Source organism: Leptodactylus fuscus, chromosome 4 (genome assembly GCF_031893055.1).
Source record: "Leptodactylus fuscus isolate aLepFus1 chromosome 4, aLepFus1.hap2, whole genome shotgun sequence".
NCBI classification, from domain to species: domain Eukaryota; kingdom Metazoa; phylum Chordata; class Amphibia; order Anura; family Leptodactylidae; genus Leptodactylus; species Leptodactylus fuscus.
This window is the reverse complement of record NC_134268.1, coordinates 159,023,069-159,043,272: the sequence shown is the minus strand read 5'-3', so window position 1 is coordinate 159,043,272 and position 20,204 is coordinate 159,023,069. Positions and strand designations below refer to the sequence as shown.

At 39.5% G+C, this 20,204-nt stretch overlaps 1 protein-coding gene across 2 annotated transcripts in view; it reads left to right on the top strand.

Annotated features, from left to right (window-relative positions):
• MYRIP (myosin VIIA and Rab interacting protein) overlaps positions 1 to 12,168 on the top strand; it is a 346,219-nt gene extending 334,051 nt beyond the window's left edge. For both annotated transcript variants that reach the window (XM_075271252.1, XM_075271253.1), the window contains 5 exons: positions 4,443 to 4,604; positions 7,021 to 7,125; positions 8,485 to 8,545; positions 10,190 to 10,308; positions 11,998 to 12,168. In XM_075271252.1, the coding sequence (XP_075127353.1) occupies positions 4,443 to 4,604; positions 7,021 to 7,125; positions 8,485 to 8,545; positions 10,190 to 10,308; positions 11,998 to 12,030 (480 nt within the window). In that variant the 3' untranslated portion in view covers positions 12,031 to 12,168. The remainder of the gene's footprint in view (positions 1 to 4,442; positions 4,605 to 7,020; positions 7,126 to 8,484; positions 8,546 to 10,189; positions 10,309 to 11,997) is intronic.
• The last annotated feature ends 8,036 nt before the right edge of the window (positions 12,169 to 20,204 follow it).

Below are 20,204 nucleotides of genomic sequence, written 5' to 3'. Positions count from 1 at the left end.
CCTGACTAGTTTCACATTTGTGAAGGAGAAGCAGATACAGAGAAAACCCCCCACAGAGGTCCGACTGGATTAACGGTGAATATGAGGGAACACAAAGTATAGAGTAGCAAATAACTGTAAAACACAGGAATACTGACACTAGGCAAAGGGATAGGATAAACAGAACTTAGTATCACACAAAAAACTCAGCAAAAATATCCAAATAACAAAATAACCTAGGGTTCACTGCACCCCGAACACTATGTTTGGAGAAGGAGCACAATACTTAACCCAAAAATATATCAGGATGGTGTGAACAGGCAGCAATGGAATCTGAAAGGGCCAGGACTCAGATGCAGGTGGAATTGCAGGCTTCAGATAGACAGACCATGTCTGGGACACAGGCTCTGAAAATTTAAGACCGGCAACTTGACAAGGTGCAAGGCGGAGAATAAATAGCAAAAAGCAGGAGCAGGACTTATAACCGCCCACAGCCTGAACCCTCAGAACTGCAGGGAACTTAACCCCTTCAGAGGCCAAGACACACCAGGCACTGATCCACGAGGCAACTCTTCACATGAACCATGCTAGATTGTCACCGCAAAAACAGCATGCCTAGTGTGAACACTCCCCTGCAGCGCATCAGACGATTCACGCACCGAATGCCGCTGCGACACTCTACGCCTGAACCCAACAGGCCTAGACAGCGAAGACCAGGTCATAACAGGTTTCTTTAATATAAACCTTACATAAATCTATTCCATATGGTATTATTATGTGTATGACAAGTAACTAGTTCTCTGCTCTTATAACTCCCATACATATCAATAGAGAGAGCCACATGTAAACACGGCCACTTCTCCACTAAGTTCTATGGAGTGGTCAGCAGATCAAAAAGGTCAGAGAAGGGTCAAATATTTGTCAGAAGTTTACAGAAGATTATTTTGCTAAAATTGTAAAAAACAGTTAATAAAAGACGCTGTTATAGAGTGAACAAATACATTCATACAAGACATTTTATGCAGTTTCTATATGCACGTTGATGTTAGTTTGGATGAGAGTTGTGATCATCTATTCGTCGATATAGTCATATATCCATAACTGGATATCAGTAAGTGAATATTGTGGCAGCCCTAATGTGAATAATTTTTGAACTGAAAAGAGTGCTACAAACGCGTTGGAAATGTCATTTGTGTTAGCAATGCCTGTTATGATGAAAGTATGGTGAAACTTATGTCCCTGTAATATAGTCAAAAAATGAATACAGGAAAGTGCTAGTTATCTGGAGCAGTGCATTGTTATATCTGATTTTCTTTTAGTTGCCCCATCCTTGACATTTATGGCATATTAATAACATATGATCTTCCTGTGGATAAGCCATAAATGTCTAAGATAGCAAACCCCATTTAACCTTGTGTGATATCTCCATGTATATGCCTATTTGGTAATAAACACTGATACCACATGACATTACAATTCAGTTGTATATATATATGTATGTATCTTTCTGTAAGGCATATCATACTAAACCGATGTAAAAAAAATTGTATAAATAATGGTTAAAAAAATAATCTAGATAAGATAGAATATGAACCTTCAGCTTGGAGTATGAAAGCTGGCCATACACTTGAGATTTTTATTCAGATTCTTGCTCAGCCAACAATTATTTCTCTGATTAGTTTTTAGCTTAGTACTGTAAATATGCGTGGTTTATGGTTTGAGAGCAAGTGCATCGGGCATGTTGAAATCCAACAGTCTTCCAATATTTATCATTTCTGGAATCTCAGAGCACTCGACATTCAATCGACATTATTCTGTATGGCAGTTCTAATCTGATTATTGGCAAAATAGAGCACTGTATATCTTGGAATATAACAAAATAATTTGCTCAGTGACTAGCACTGTTGCCTTCAAGCGTTGGAGGTCCTTGGTCAGATACGAACCTAGGAAACATCTACAAGGAGTTTGTATGTACTCCCAGTAGTTGTGTGGGTTTCCTCTGGGTACTTTGATTTTCTCCCTTTAAAGACATATTGATAAACAATTTAGATTGTGAGCCCAGTTTGGGACGGTGACTTGCAATGTCTGTAGAGCGTTGTGGAATATGGTGGTGCAAGTAAGGCAAGAGAAGTAAATAGTGATAGCACTGTTGCCTTCAAGCATTGGAGGTCCTTGGTCAGTTATGAACCTAGGAAACATCTACAAGGAGATTGTATGTCCTTCTCTATGCAAGGCAAGGGAAGTAAATGAATGGCACTGTTAGTATTCTAACCAATATACGTGAAAGGGAAGTCTCTGTCAACACCCTAAGGCAAGGTTCACACCTGCGACCAGTTTGCGTTTGTGAAATCCCTTCCCCATTGTGCTTATAAAATGCAGAGAAAATCCCTGCAAGCAACACTTTTGTCTCCTCATTTTTCTGGCAGAAACCAGGGCAACTGCTTTTTAAGCAGCTTGGGTTTCTGTTTTTTGGGTCCCCAAGCGGACCTGAAGAACAGAAACCCTCATTCAGGTGTGAACCAAGTGTAAGGCTATGTTATGGGATCCTACGACCATGCCACTAAAATTGATGGACACAATTACGGTATAAGGGAGTTCTGATAATAAAATGACATTACTACTGTGGTTGTCTGGTTCTTTTATTTTTAAAGAAGGTGATGTGATCACATGATTTATTTAAGAAGCAACTTCTGTCTAAAAAACACACAGACATCTACTTCCCTGCTTGGGTAACCTGGGGCATGGTGTGAAGACTTACGCTTACTATTCCATGGGAATAAAAGGATGCAAATTAGCTTTTCTCGGATCAGTCTTCCTTCTAGAGGAGATCTAATTTGCATCATGTTTAGGTATGTAGCTTCACAGGATTTCTCTCTCAGTCAGGAAAGAGCTACATAATTCCTTTTTTACTTCTATATAAAACAGACCTGGGCAAAGCCCGGCCTCGGGGCCATATCCGGCCCTCTGACTGATTCAGTTTGGCCCGCACAGCTTGACTAGGGGGCATGTCTAGGGAGGCGTGTCTAGGGGGCGTGTCTTAGTGCCGGCAGGAAGATGGAGAGATGTGGAGTGTGTCATAAGGTATTGAGAGATGTAAGGTGAGATGCAGGGGGTAGAGTGTGTGTGAGTGTGAGTGTGTGTGTGTGTGTGTGTCTATATGTGTCTGTCTGTCTATATGTGTGTCTATATGTGTCTGTATGTGTGTCTATGTGTCTGTCTGTCTATATGTGTGTCTATATGTGACTGTATGTGTGTCTACAGTATATGTGTCTGTATGTGTGTCTATATGTGTCTGTATGTGTGTCTATATGTGTCTGTATGTGTGTGTGTGTCTATATGTGTGTGTCTGTATGTATGTGTGTGTGTCTATGTGTCTGTCTATCTGTCTGTGTGTGTCTCAGTAACCTAGGGGCAGAGATGGAAGGGGAATGTTATACTAGGGCAGAGATGGCAGATGGAGGGGGGGGCATGAAATTGGGGGAGAGATGGGGGGGGCATGAAATGGGATAAATAAAGGGGGATATGAAACTGAGGGAGAAATGGAGGGGGACACGAAACTGGGGGTAGATGAAGAGGGCACTTAAACTGGGGGACATTAAACTGGGGACAACTGGAGGGGGCATTAAACCGTGGAGAAAGCTGTATGGGGACCCGTCTGCCTCTAGTTGCCCCCAGTTTCATGTCCCACTCCAGCTGTCACCCCCACTGTTTAATGTCCCCCTCCAGCTGCCCCAGTTTCATGTCCCCTCCAGTTTCTGCTGGTTTATACTGGGGCACCAGGAGAGGGACTTAATACTGTGGGACTTTTGGAGGAGAACGTTATAATGTGGGGGCATGTAATGTACGGGTGACTGTAGGAGGATTATACTTTGTGGGGGTACATGGAAAGATGATTGGGAATGGGCGGAGTCAACATAGAAGTGGGTGGAGTTAAATTTGCTGTGGCACGGACCTCTAGCATACTTTCAATTTCTTATGCGGCCCCATGGGAAAATTAATTGCCCACCCCTGATATAAAAGAATGTAGTACGCTGAATAAACTTGAATGAAGCTAATACACAGGATAGAGCACTGTAGGCCTTATTCACCCTGTGATGGATGTTTTTGCAATATCCGTCACACGGTGGTTTTGAGAACACATTTATTTCACTATGTTTATTCATTGGCTGTTTTTTGGATGCCGCATTTTTAACAGAGTAAAAAAACTAATATGCTTTATCTCTATAACCCTACTAATATAAAATGTTAGATCCATCTTTCTTTGGCATTTCTTCAGCTGACAGTGCCCTTTATTACAGCTTGACACAAAGTTAAGACTTCACTACTAGCAAGCAAGATAGTTAAATTCTAGTATGTTTTACTAATCATTACATCTGATATAATAAGAAATTGTACTTTAATGATTTAATGATTTTACAGTTGTATCCTGATTATTCAGTAATTGAATTTTACTAAACCTACAGGTGTATCTCACAGCCGGCACTGTGTATGGGTTAGAAGGTCAACTTGAGGAGATTGAAGATTCTGCTCGCAAAATCAACAGCGTGACAACAGAAATAGAACTTGCAGATCTTGAAGATCAAGTTGCAACAGCCGCTGCACAGGTTCATCATGCTGAGCGTCAGGTAATTTGTTTGAATTGTAAAGTGAATTGATCTTATATTACACATTATTACAATTACGTTTGACCATCCTAAATTCTATATCCTAAAGCTCTGTTCATATTTCCATCATAGGTTCAATCCAATCATATTTGACGAGAAAGAATGTTTCAATATATGTGTCCTCAAATACCTGGCTTCAAAAATGTCATTTATTCAAAATAAACTAATTTATTAGTAAATTCACAAAGTATGTAAACATAATGAATCCCATAAACAATTATTGTCTTTAACTAATAATTACAAGAGATGAGATGAGCGAACGGTGTTCGATCAAAATTGATATTCAATCGAATATCAGGCCGTTCGAGGTATTCGATTACTAGGCAAACGCAATAAAAATTTGTATCCCCTCCCACCTTCACCGGCGCTTATTTTGCTCCAATAACTGCGCAGGGGAGGTGGGACAGGAACTACGACAATGGAAGCATCGGAAAGAAAATTGGAAAAAGTAATTGGCTGGCTAAATCAGGTGACCAATTTAATAATAACCAATTTATACGAATAGTGGATTTAATATCCGGGTCATATGAGACTGCGAACTATGTGACTGTGAGACAGGGATAGATGTACAGGCAGGGTTAGCTAGGGATTACCTTTATTTAGGTGGAAATGTTACAGAAACAGCTCTTTGGGGCTCTATCTTGTCAGGATCCCTGTCAGCTTGCGATATGTGGGAGCTGACTTTTTCCCATAGGAATGCATTGACCAGCGTTGATTGGCCGAATACCATACAGAGTACAGCATTCGGCCAATCAACACTGGTTCTGCCGGAGGAGGTAGAGTCTAAGATTGGTCCACAGCAGTCTCCATTCTGGTCCGATCTCAGATGTAGCAGTGTTGAGCGCACAGCTCTACTCCACTGGAGATGTAGCAGAGCTGAGTGTGCACTGAGCTCTACTACACCAGAGATGTGTAGCAGAGCTCAGCTCTGCTACATCTCGGGTGTAGCAGAGCTTAGCACACACTCAGCTCCGCTACATCTCTGGATGTAGCAGAGCTCAGAGCACGGCCGAGAAAGGCATCCAGGCCCTCTCTGAACTCGTTCAATGAATCCACCATCACCACTTTCTGGGGCACAGAGTTCTGTAGCCTCACTGTTCTTACCGTAAAGAATCCCCTTCTATGTTTCTGGTGAAACTTCCTCTCCTCCAGACATAGAGGATGTCCCCTTGTCACTTAGGAGTAAAAAGATCATTAGAAAGTTCTTTGTGCTGTCCCATCATGTATTTGTATGTTGCTATTCAGTCTCTCCATAAACATATTTTTTTTAATGAATAATCCCAAGTTTATCAGTATATTGTTGTACCCCAGGCAACCCATTCCCCTAATAATTTTGGTCGCCCTTCTCTGCACCCTGTCTAGTTCAGTTATGTCCTACTTGTAAACTAGGGCCCAAAATTGCATGCAATAGTCTGTGTGTGGGCGTACCAGTGATTTGTATAGAGAAATAAGAATCATCATGAGAATCTATACCTCTTTTGATGCATCTCATAATTTTATTTGCCTTGACAGCAGCTACCTGACACTTGTCACTAAAGGTCAGCTTACTGTCCACCAAAATCCTTAAGTCTTTTTCATTGACAGTCTTACTCAGTAATTTCTTATTAAGTACATAATTATACATTTTATTTCTTTTACCAAAATTCATAACTAGGGTTGAGCTGATCTTGATATTTCAAGATCGATTTTAAAATCCGATTTGCAAACCATTTTCCAGCCGATCTCGATCCCAATTGTGAAATTTGCTCGATCGCCGATCGGAATCTGATCTTTTCCGATCCCGATCCTCAACCCTAATCAATGCTTTTCTATGGAAAAAGTCACTTTTAGGGTTGAGCCGACCTTGAGATAACTCCGACCTCGATCCCGCTGAAAAAGATTGGGATCAGAATTCCGATCACAATCGTGAAATTTACTCGATCGCCGATCAGAATCCGATCTTTTCCGATCCCGATCGTTCAACCCTATTCATAACCTTACATTTGTCAACATTAAACTTCATTTGTCAAGTCTCCGCCCATGCTTCCAGCTTTCTTAAATCCTCCTATAACACTCTGCTGTTTTGCATATAGACATGCTACCGTATAAATGTGGATGGGTTTGGATTTTCACACATGTAGGCCTCTCATTTTTTATAGCTATTACTGAGGACAATGACATTCAGACACACAGGCTGCAACTATCCCAGGCATGGATGTTTTAAAGCTTTTCTAATAAAAGACTGGTGCAGGACCATTACCTTTTGTTCTTCGTGGATGAAACCCTTTATCTGTTTATTAATCTGGTTACACAGTACAAAATTGTATATACTTGTATATAGATACATCACTTGCTTTCAGCCAAAACAATTCTGTTTCACTTTATATTATATGTTCAGATTTCAGATATTGAAAGTCGAATATCAGCACTTACTGTAGCTGGATTGAATGTCTCTCCATGTGTACGGCTAACTAGGAGACATGAGCAGAAAAATATTAATCAGGTAAGCAAAACTGGTTTCATTTGTCTGTACATGTAGCATTTAAGGACATGTACATCTATCTAGGACACAAAGCAAATGTCTAAATTAATAATTATTGCTGACTTTATTGACATCACTGCAGTTCAGCACTTCTCAGCCCTGGTATCCAAATACACGTTTAGGATAAGTCCCCACGTAGTGAGCCACAGACAAAAAGCGCTGCGGAAAAGTTTTCCTCTGCGGACTTTATGACTTGGTCATACCTATATGGAAACCGCCAGGGTTTCCGTAGGTATAATTGACATACTGTGATTTACAAAAATTTACATCTCTGCTGTGGACTTTTCTTCTGCAATGTGTGGATGGGGTTAGCCAGAATCCCTCCCACTGTGCATATTCTGTAATACGCAGCGTTTTTTGCAACAGCATTTCCGCCGCGATTAAGACGCCGCAACTAAACAAGGGGCCCCCACCTTTATGGGCAGTAGTATGTCACATGAAAATGGTATAGAGTGCTTTGCTATACCTGAACAAAATTTGCACTCTTTTCTGTCTCAAGGAATCCGCTCTGAAAAGTATTGTTATAAATAGTATCATTGCTCTTTACATGGTTTTCAATGTAACCATTGCACTATTATTATTCAAAATCAAAAAAGAAAGACAGAACTCTCACTGCTTTTATTCTACATTTTAAGCAGAACTCGCTGAACCCTGCTACATGTCTCCTATATTTCATTAGAGACCCCCTGTCTACCCCCACCTATTTGACATTCTATCAGGTTTGATAGAGGAAACCTAACTAAGGCTGAGGCCCCACGTTGCGGAAATGCAGCTTTTTTTGCTGCAGATTTTGTAGCAGGTTTCTGAGCTAAAGCCAAGAGTGGATGGAGTACAAGCAGGGGTGAACCATGGGTTTCTGCCGCCTGAGGTGGACGTCAGTAAGCTTAGGTCAGCTGGCTTGGCTTAGGTCAGCAAAAATGCCGCCCTTCCCGGGGCCCTGGCATAGCGCCGCCTGAAGCGGTCGCTTCAGGTCGCCTCATAGGAGATGCGGCGCTGAGTACAAGGCAGAAGTATTAGAACTTCTTATATATTTCCCATTCCTTTTGTAGCCACTCTTGACTTTGACTCAAAAAACCGCAGCAAAATCTGCAACAAAAAAAGCTGTGTTTCTGCAACGTGGGGCCTCAGCCTAAAGCCAGTTGAACATACAGTAATATCATCATTCCCCTGGCAGCATATAAACAGTTTATTACATCAAAAAGTATGAACTACTGTAACTCCTGTAACCCTTTCTCCTATATTTTCGTATATTTCTCCTAAAGCATCCTGACAGATTCTTCTTTATTCCATCTTAATGTATGTATGTATATAATTATTTAGGTTCATACAATAGATACTTCTAGACAACAAAGAAGAAAACTTCCTGCAACTCCTCTGCAAGGTCAGTTCTTATTATTTTAATGTAAGATTCTTAGAATAATATTATATTATAATTATTGAAGTAGTGTGAGTTAGATATTTTAGGTATATTTGGGATATATTAAGGTAATACAGAGATAAATATATTAACAAGAGTCAAGAGTAGCGATGAGTGAATCTTTCAGATTTTGTTTTGGGTTTGGCGGGTTCTGGCCCAATATTGGTCCAAATAAATTTTCATAACCAAACTTTCGAACAACTTTTGATTTTCTGGCATTTGTGCCATTAATATATGTTGTAATATACTTTAGTATACTTTCGTTTCCTTTCTGTGAAATCCTGCATTTCTTTACTCTTTCCCTTGCTTCTGTACTGAGACCAGTGCCCAGCATTTCAGAGTGCCTTCACCAAAATCACGGCCGCAAAATAAAGCGGCGTATACGATCCTAACTCCCATTGAAATCAATGGAAGCTTTTACGGCGCGCAAACTCTCACACGCCGTATACGTGCCAGATCACGCTGCACGTTACATCGTGTGAAGGCGCCCTCACTTTATTTGTTGCACAAGCTTTTGTGTGTAATGAAGAGAAAATGAGGCTGGGGGATGGGGGGGTTACATCAAACAGTTACAGCTCTGGCATTATACAACATAGAAACTTGCTTCTGGTGTAGTATGAAAGAGGAGATTCTGTAGCTACAAATAAATATTACAATCCTGACTGTATTTTCAACCAGTGATATCTATGTACATAATCCAGATAGAACTGCAACCTTCTCTTTCACACAACACCAGAAGCAAGTTTCTACGTTTTATAATGCCCAAAATATAACTGTGTGGAGTGCCCCCTTATTTTTCCCTCTTTATACACACAAGTTGGCATACTGTACACAGTGAGAAGCAGTGTATATGAATCAATAAAGAAGCAAATGAAAGCCCTGATGTCCCTGATAGGATGGGTCTAGGTGAGCCTGTCTTGTGCCATCAGGGGTATATCTTGGGCCCTGACTGGCCAGTACTCGTGGTAACCAAGAGGGACAGAGATGCCTCGTGTGGATGGTTTGGAGCACTGTGGTGGCATGGCAGCTCCGGCTGTCACATGGAAGTTTTCAGATGGTGCCGAGTGTTGTAAAATGTATAGAGGAGTGCTAAGTGACTCCAGAGACGGTTTCAGTCATCTTGTTCTGGCCCTTAATTACTATCCTTATGTTGGCCAGTTGGAATTAGGAGTGGTTGTGTGATAGACCCTCTATGGCCATGGTTGGAGCCGGAAAGTGCTTTCAAGTTGTTTGGAACTTGTGTGCTCCAGGACACTGCTTGAGGTTTAAAGTGGCTTTGAGGGCAATAACATCCCAGTTATGGATCAGTTTGTCAGGTACCATATTATTTATTTTAGGATCCAAGTGTTTGGTAGTTGGAGGATTATGCCATAGGAAGCTGGTATTTATCCCTGCAATCTGAGGGAGATTGAGGCCATTTAAAGGGTGCAGGTTAAGTTTTAACTGAGGGGCAGAAGATTTAATACTAAGTTTGGCAATAATGATAAATCTTAGAAATATTGTAAGAATATTTGATGATGGTAAAAATCAACACCAGAAGTTTCTAATTAGTAATCAGTATTTTATTCATATATAAACTGATATATTTTCTCCATTTCTGAAAAAAAGATGAAGAACCTGAACTTCCTGCAGTGACCGCAATGAAGTCATTTAATAGAAACTTTGTGTTGCAAGGATCTTTAACTCAAAGAACTAGAGAACGGAAGAGTAGTGTCTTGGAAGTTATGGTATGTTACCAATATACGATAAATCATTGAGCTATACATGGTGAGCTTTAGTCACAGAAAAATATTGGCACTATAGAGACAATGGACCAAATTTACAATTGTTATGACTAGACACAGGCATAAACGTGTCACATCTTTGGTGCAGATAGTTTGGGCTAACAATTTTTAATTAGACGAGTGGGTGTGGATTCTCAGAATAAGTGGGTATGTTTGAAATGTACCAAATATTGGCCAATATTGATCTTTAAAATTATGACTCAAAGTAAGGCAACAAAAAGTTGGTATAAAGTGGACTAGTAAGTCTAAAAATATGCCAGATTTATTATCCAGCATCAGCCACTGTCATAAATCTGGTGCATTTTCTACATCTTCAAACAATTACTAAATCTGGGTCAATAATTCTTAGTATCTGCAGAATATTGTATTAATCTCCTACACATGACACCCAATATTCCTTTCCTAACTTAAAGGAGTTGGCCACTTTCAGACTAGTATTGAGAGACAAATGTTATTGTTTGTATAATAAAAAGTTGTACAATTTTCCAATATACTTTCTGTATCAATTCCTCAGTTTTCTAGATCTCTACTTGCTGTCATTCATTCTGCTTAAGTCTAGTGGATAAAATTCTGACCATGGTCATGTGATGGACACACAAGTGCACAGCTTGTTAGGTCCCGTTCACACAGGGCACAGGATGGCGTATTTTGGTCCTGATTTTGAAGTGTGAAGCCGTGTCAGAATAGGACCAAAATGCGCCTGCCACGACTGCCGCGCCTTCCCGCTCCGGAGTAGGCCCAAATGAATGGGCCTAGTCTGGAGGGTGCTGCTGCGAGGAGGACGCCGCAGCTGAATCAGCGAAGAAAGGGCAGCTCACTTCTTTTTTCCGTGAGTGGGAACCTAGCGCTCACGGAAAAAAGAAAGCTAGCGGTCTGCATAGACCTCTATTGTGAGGGGGCGGATTCTGATGTGGACTCATCACCAAAATTCGCCCCCTCTTTCCCCGTGTGTACAAACCCTTAGGGTCCATTCACATGGAGGAAAATGGTGAGGAATTTGGTGTGGAATTTCAGCGCTGAAAAAAAAAGCCTCCCATTGACTTCAATGGGTTCCTTTTTCTGCTAGGGCTCCTTTTTCTTCTAGCAGAAACAGGAATCATTGAAGTCAATGGGAGACTTTTTTTCAGCGCTGAAATTCCACACCAAATTCCTCACCATTTTCCTCCGTTTGAATGTACTCTTATAGTCAAATCAGACATCTGCCTGGTAATGATCTGTGCACCTTTGTGGGGCCTTAGCCTTAAAAAGTTTTCTAGTTGTTCCTTGTGCTATAAATAAAAAAACATGAAACATGTGAAAAACAAAAGTTAGCCCTCCATTTTCTTGAAAAAAAAAAAAAAGAGAAAATGTGCAAAAATAAAAATAAAACTTATGTGTCATTGAAGAAAAAGGCAAAAACTATTTGAATAGGCCAAACCCAAAAAATATTAAACCCTTCAAAATTGTATATACAAAAAAACCTGAAATTGTCCTGGTCCAGAAGTGGTTAAGCGACCGAATTATGTTGTGAATGGCACCTTATACTGGACATTGCTAGTGATTATAGATTCATTTCTGGTACAAGTACTTGACTATTTCTAGAATTGAGAAAGTAAAACAAGTCCTAAATACATGTCTTTTTGTATGTTTCAGGAACCCACTAAAGGATCCACCGTAATGTATTAATATATTTATACTGCCAAAAAAGTATAATGCCTAAAGCGTACACAAGAGTGCCTTCATTTGACAGCCATTTTGTTCTCCATGAAATATGGATCCTTGTGTGATGTTACAACAAATACGTTTCTAGGCTTTGTCCAGATACCTCACCAGGAATGGTCAACATTATGGTCTGCTAAGTGGAACTCTGCCTTAAGTTCTTTGGAGACACCGGAAAAAGGTTATTGAGTTTCAGGAAGGCTCTCTGTTTTATTATGCACTTTTTTTTATTTCTGTCCTGGTACAGTAATGTGCTAAAAATCTGTTTTGTATCCTTATGTTTTGATGTGTTCATACAGTATGCCAAATGAAACGTAAGAGCAAATGTTTTTGTTGTAAAAGTGTATTTCAAAATGTGTCTGACAAGTCTTCTATTGTTACCATGCTATTTTCTACTTTAGCCAATTTCACTACTTAAAAAGCAATTTGTATTGTAATCTAACTTTAACTATGGTCCCGTAACTATTTTTTAATGGTTGCCCCCATTGTTTATTGTTGTCAGATCAATCAAATTTGAGCAGACCCTTCTTAGAGTGAAAAATTAAAGACAACTAAGACCCATCCTTAAGTAACATACTTCTTTATGACATCAGAAGTGAGATATAAGAAGATTAAAGGAGTTATCCTGGATTTAATTGACGGCCTTTCTTTAGAGTAGACCATGAATATTAGATTAAAGGGGTTCTAACTGTCTTCACCTCTATCAATCAATTGTTTGACGGGCCTGCAATGCTTAGATGAGGACCAAATCCCCTTCATTGTTTGCGAGACCTAGCTCCAGTAGAAACTAGAGAATTTGGTGCAACCCATCAGGTGCTGGATTTTATATTCCAACCTACATTGGAAAAGGTTGAGATCTAATTGTATGTTGTAGGCAACACAAACTTGTGTATTCACTAATTCGTGAATGACAAAATAAAGATGTAGGTTTGTCAGAACAAATCCAGACACTCCAATTTGAATGAATAAAAATAATAAAGATACTATCCAGAAATGGAATCAAATGAAAAGCTAAAATAATGTGAAAGGAATTGTTATGGTTGTTTTTCTACCATAAACTGACCCTGTCATGTGCAGGATCATGTAATTCCCTTTCTATTGGTTCCCTTCGTAATATTTCTGTTGAAACAAAGTGAAAGCATAAAACGTTATATACAAATTATCCTAAGTAGTCACAGTGGGCAAGGACCTGCTTAAACCTAGTTGCACATTCTCCATGATAATCACACATCGTGGCCATGACTGACATCTCCCAAACAGTCAACTCATTCCTTGACATTACGAGGTGGGTTTAACAAGTAGAGAGGGCAACTAGGATGAAGCTGCTCCCTGCCCATTGTGACTATTTAGGTTAATTTGCATATAACTTTTTACCCTTTCAAACACTTATAACTTCATTTTGCTGTAACAGAAGTGTTACACAGAGCAACAATAGAAAGATCATTACCCCATCCTGTATATGATAGCGGTAAAACCGCCTGAGATCTGATGTTTTACATAATACCGCTGCCGATATGAAATAAGCTTTTCATTGACACGTGACACAATGTCAGTGGCGTAATATGGATGGAGGGAATTATTGCTATGGGATGTATTATAAATTGTCACTATTATGTCTAAACTAAATAGTAAATTCCATTAACATTCCATGTTAATTATGGTAGAAAAGCAAGTCAAAAAACAAAGGGTGTATACTTGTGTATTAATTCTGAGCAAAATGGGAACATAGAAGTGTGCACTAAACTTTTTATAAGTTGTGCTACACAACTCTTTGCAGAACTTGCTGTAGAAGGATTTTGCAGCACCTATTGTTGTAAATGGTTCATTCCTTGTCAGAAGGTAGAGGATTGATAGGCATTAGAAGAATAGCAGAACTCTGTGTACTGGGCACTGGGCAAAGACACCAGAGCAGAGAGAATCAAGGACAGCTAGTATATTGTCTATTCACTGTATTTACAGTAGCAGTAAAGCAACGCATTGAACATCGGAACAATGTCTTCTTCAGGCCATATAACTGGTAAAATTGCTGGCTATCTCTCACTAGTGCTTAGGAATTCCACACAGAGTTCTCGTTGCTATTTGTCTAATATTTAATGATGAATCCCTATGTATGAAAGCAAACAGGTCATTTTGGGGCCAATCTCATATACATACTGGTCAATCATGATCCTTTTTGGTTTACCTGACGGCATGATGTAAAACCAGTGTAATACATAGATTCGCTATACCAGATATACATTCGACCTATTGTGCCCAAAACTCTGTTAAGGCATTTGCAAACCACTTGGTTTCTGCCCAGTAGCATCTGGCTATTTTAGTAAATGAGTCTCAATGATGCCAATGTTTGTGATTACTATCATTTTGATGTGTGACTGACAGTCATTTACCTAATGGATAATGATTTTAACTAACCCCAATGGAAATCACTTGACCGCCGCCTTTTGCCCTTTGTTACGTTGTTGCTGTAGAATGGCTCACATAAAAGCATGTAATGAAGCTACTTTAGTGTACTAATGTACTGTGTAAGCACTGCAAAAAATCATCCATGTTATGAAGAGAATTTATTTGTGCCAAATGCGTGTAAAAAAAGAGTTTACTGTTCAAATACAGGTATTATATCACCCGAAGAATTATTTTGCCATTAAGTGATTCTTTTTAGTTTTAATATTTATATTAAAATTAATTTTTTTACAAATGAAAGTATTTTAAAGGTTATATAGAGTAAGACTATATGGTAAAATCTATTCAATTTGAATAACCTAAGTCAATGTGATTTCTCGTCACCTGTAGAATCTGTTTAGGATGAGATATGAAATGTGAACATGGATAAAGCTGGTCTAAAGGAACTGATGTAACTAAATGCATGTCAGTTTAAATTATCATTGAAACAATAAAAAGCCTTGATTACAAACTTCAGAGAGATAAAAATTTAGATCATGAAATATGTGTCTGTATCTTTATTTAATATACTATGAAGTAAAGATAAATTATATGGAAATAATGTTTGCAAATGATAGTCGTTGAATTTATTCATGTTTCATTTATAGTTTTGGGAGGTGCAGTATGTTAGAGGTCATAAGCAGGGGTGGATTATAACAAGGGAGAAATGTGTGGTTTCCAGGGCCCACAGCTGCAAGGGGGCCCAGTGGCAAGCAGTTGCACATTTGCTCCATTATAATCCAACACCATGATCAACTGTTTTTGCACCACTAATACAGGTTATTACTGTGGCAGGGCAGGAGAGTCTACTGGAGGTATTTGTTTGGCAAACCTCAAGAGATTTGTCTTGTGAATAATCACAAAGTTCACTGGCCGTTTTTTTTTTCAGACCAAATATGTCCGAAACCAAACTGCTCCCAAAGTATAATTAGCATAGGCCCAGGGGTGGTCTGTAAACATAACAAAAAGTGTTACCTCCCCTGGGTCTCCGTCCTCTTCAGGTTTCTTCTGGCCTCCTGAATGGTGTCAAGGACTACTAGGGTTTTTGATTGGGCCTCAGCGGTCACATGTTCCACGATTGTGTCATGGCATATATAGATGCAATCATAATGAAGCCAGCGTGACCTACATGACTGGTAAGGCTGTTTGTTTGTTTTTTTCATCTTATTAGATGAGAGGCCAGTCCGGGACATGCTACTGTGGTATATAATGCTATGTCTGTAGGCCGCTGTGGGACAATATATTGTATGGTGTCGCTGTGAGACATTATACTGCATGGGGCCACCACTATTAAAGGGAACTTTTGAGAAGAATATGCAAATATGTTTCCCAGGATGTAAATAGGGAAACACTGCCTCTGTATGCTGCCCTCTATGGGAAGCTCCCTTGAACATCATTCCCGACTTTCCAACAAGCCTTTAATTGCAATGATGCAGGATTTGCCCAAGTCAGTATCATCCAAACTGGACGGCGCCGTTTCGATCTGATTGGATCTCATCAGCACAGTCTAGGGAGAACTGACTTGGCAGAGGTGAGAGACTTCTAGACCATATTATGGGGATATTGTCACTTCTTAGGTAGAGACCACCATTTAGGTGTGTGGAGCCTTATAAAGCCATTTTTGCTCCACTGTTGGGGATTCTGGGAATCCCCCACAGAGGGCAGCATACAGAGGCAGTGTTTCCCTATTTACATCCTGGGAAACATATTTGCATATTCTTCTCATAACCCCCCACAGTGGCTGGTTTAATAACGTTTTGGTACTGACAGACTCCCTTTAAATTAAGATCCCTGGCTGTCATGAAAAGACCTTATCACCACCCAATCATGCAGCATGGGCCAATGCAACGTTATCTCAGATCTTGGGTGTTACAACTCACATCCACTGCTGATAGCACACAGTTCATTAATAATAGTACATCATAGATCATAGTGTATTAAAGTGATCCGTGCCATTATGTTCTGTTACATCATGGTGCAAGTTAAGGAGTTAAAGGGATTCTATCATTAGAATCCCATATTTTACTACTAACATGTAGGAAAGGCTATTCTTCTCCTACTTTTAGAAGTCTTCTCTGCACCGCCGTTTAGTAAATATTCCCAGTTTTCGTTGTTATGCAAATGAATTTTCTTGCAGCACTGGGGGTGTCCCCTATACTGCGTGAAAACTCTCCAGCTGCCTCATCTTCTTCTGGCACGCCATGTCTGTAGCCATTTTCTTGTGCATGCAGTGCGCTCGTGTAAGTGACCACAAGAAAACTCATTTGCATAAAATAAAAAAACTGGAATATCTACTGAATGGCGGTGCTGAGAAGATTTCTAAAGGTAGGAGAAGAATAGTCCTTCTTAAGCCTATTTCTACATGTTAGTAGTAAAATATGGGATTCTAATGTTAGAATCCCTTTATGTTTAATTGTTTAGATTGTGTTCTATTTTACATTTGGTTATTTAAGCAGTTACTTTTGTCAGCTATACAAATATATTCTTAAGTTAGAAAAGTGTTATATCAGTAAGACTTATATCAGTAGGAACAAGAGATGAGCTATAGTACAGCCATATTTCTTCACAGACGTTTATCCCCAATTTTTTTGTGGGAACCATTTGACATAATCTGAGATATACAATTGTTGCAGTTTTGTCAAGTTTACTAGAATAATGACTTCAAGAAAAATTATAGTAAGAAATGACATCAAAACTCAATATTCCAACAATTATTATTTACAGAAGTTTATACACATATTAACATCACTTCTGCCTTATGAAGTAATTGACACAAACAAGTATATAAAGTATGTGCACATTGCTTAGGGTTTATGGAAGCAACATAATCATGCTTGCAAATAGACTTTAGAGTGGAATTTTTTAAGAACATTCCAATTACTGAGATTACAGTATATAGAAGAAAATGACTATTGGGAAGAACAATGCTTCCTTTTCATATTGTCTGTTATCTTACCTCCCATGCTTTTCAGGGATGTAACCTAGAGCTGGCTACATATTCAGCGGGGTTATCCCACAAGCTTTCATTAATAAATTGTAACTCTGACCACATCTACAATGTATATTGATACAAACGAGCTGTTATCTTTGTGAAAATACATATGTGTCCTTGTGGGATCGCCTTAATTCCAGAATGACTTCTGATTACTATGAAGAGGAAGAAGAAACAATGCTTCATTACCATAATTGATATGGATAAATTATATGTTTGGATTTTAGATAGTGCCAAAAGCAGGAAGAATCTGTTCCATGCAGAGTCCGAGAGAAAAGGAGGGAGTGGGAAAACCCATTCAATGTCCTTTACAAACGACTTTCTTATTAATGAAGGGACTACAACTAATATGACCTACGTTTCTTCAGGCCACCCACCCCAAACAGGGTAAAATAAGCCACCTCCTCCATACCTATTGAAGACTAGAAAATGCATCCTACTTCCTAACCCTGTCCCTAGATGTAATAGACCCTAAAGCAGTAGACAACAGGTAACATAAAATGCCCTGTCTGTCTAATGGGGAATGTGGAATTAACCTAACTTCTACAAAGGGCGACATACTGGACCTCTGGAACTGACCTATAGCTGATCCCACCCATGAGAACATATTGTCTATCCACATCAAGACGACAGGAGATGCTACCTTCAAAGTGAATACCAGGAAATAATCTATTCTTACCCATGACTTGCCAGGTAATGTAACTTACCTCATTCTTTACCACCTGCAATCACACAATGGATATCAACTACCAACTAGTCCCCATGGAGTATAACCTAACACCATCCACCATAACAAATGAAAATTAGGAATGTAATCCACCAAAACAACTGCATAACAAACAATATATCCTTCTGCCTTCATGACATACTTATGGAAACCAAGATAAGTAACCCACTAACACCTAATGGAAAACAAGGAATATAACCCGCTCCCTTTACTAAATATATCTTGTCCTATGTCTTCCACTCCTGCTGGGAGTCATTAAACCTAGTCCTTCCTAGTCTTAAACACTTAACCGACTTTTCACACTGGATTAACAAGAATTGGTAAACCCTCCCTCCTACAATATATCAACAGGTACAATATATGCTGAGGACAGGAGTAAATAATTTACTTTTATTGCACTTGTACTATAAAACTTGTCTTATTAACCTTGCCAAAAAAGTGTACACATTGACACCAATATTTTTTGTAATATATAATAATAATAATATCAAGTAATGGCTTTCCCATTTTGCACCTCTGTAATCTTTCTGTTGCAGAAAAGTGAAGTAATGTTTGATGCAAAAAGTCATATTCAAATTAAGTAGTCATGATGGGCGGGGAGCAGCTTCAGCCTATTCACGCTGTACCCTTGCTACTCACATCTCCTAGGTATGGTTGACATCTCCCTCATGATGACATGGAGCTTGAGCTATAAAAGATATGCCAATCATACCCAGAGTGGGACAAGGTTAAAGCTGCTCTCTGCCCCCTGTGACTACTAGCTTAATTTGCATATGACTTTTTATACTGTCAAACATTACAGAAGGGCGCCAATGGAAAGGTCATTACTTGATCCTGCACATTATGGGGCCTGTTTATGGTGGAAAAAACCACCTGACAGGTTCCCGTTAAAGGGATCCTATCATTGGATACCCTTTTTTCTGACTAACACGTCGGAATAGCCTTAAGAAAGGCTATTCTTCTCCTACCTTTAGATGTCTTCTCTGTGACGCTGTTCGGTAGAAATCTGGGTTTTCTTCGGTATGCAAATGAGTTCTCTCGCAGCACTGGGGGCAGACCCCAGTGCTCAAACAGCACTGGGGGCATTCCCCAATGCTGCGAGAGAACACTCCAGTGACGCCTCCATCTTCTTCTGGAACGCCCTCTCCCTGTGTCTTCTTCTGTCCTGGCTTTCAATCTTCTAGGCCTCGGGCAGAGCCGACTGCGCATGCCCAGGCCACAAGAAAATGGCCGCTTACACCAGCTTACTGTGTAAGCGGCCATTTTCTTGTGGCCCGGGCATGCGCCCAGATTTCTACCAAATGGTGGCGCGGAGAAGACATCTAAAGGTAGGAGAAGAATAGCCTTTCTTAAGGCTATTCCTACGTGTTAGTCAGAAAAAAGGGTATACACTTTTGAGCTAATATTTCCCAGTCACAGGTATGTAAATTTAAATACATCCAAAAATTCTCATTATAAGAAATTACTTCTCCATTACATCTGCAAGTTAAAATGTTTAGCCACAGAGATTACATATAATGTCCCATACTTCAATTTATGAGTAATAAAAGACATTGCTTATTTGCCTACTGCTTGTTTGCATATATTCCCATGTACTGTATCTTTGGCTGCCATATCTTTGTGGCAAAAATAGTAACAATGGGAAAAGCTAGAGCATAACAAAAAAGCAACTATGATTTCAAAAGGGAAGGCAATGTTTAATGGGGAAGGCAAGGTGGGACGTAAAATGTAGCAGTTTAACAAAATGTCACCAGGTTTCTTCTTCCAGTGGATTGTCTAAACTTGATCCATCTTGTTTTTTTAAGTGGTTCACAAAAAGTTTAAGAAAGCTACTGAACTGAGGTTGAAGAGAATTTCTGCTTTTTATCTGCCTTTTTCCAAACCGTCCAATTGGTCGTACACCACGGCCCACATACCAATAGGGATCAATTTCAGGACCTATAATAGTAAGTAAGAGATAGAATAGTAAGTAAAAGTACAATG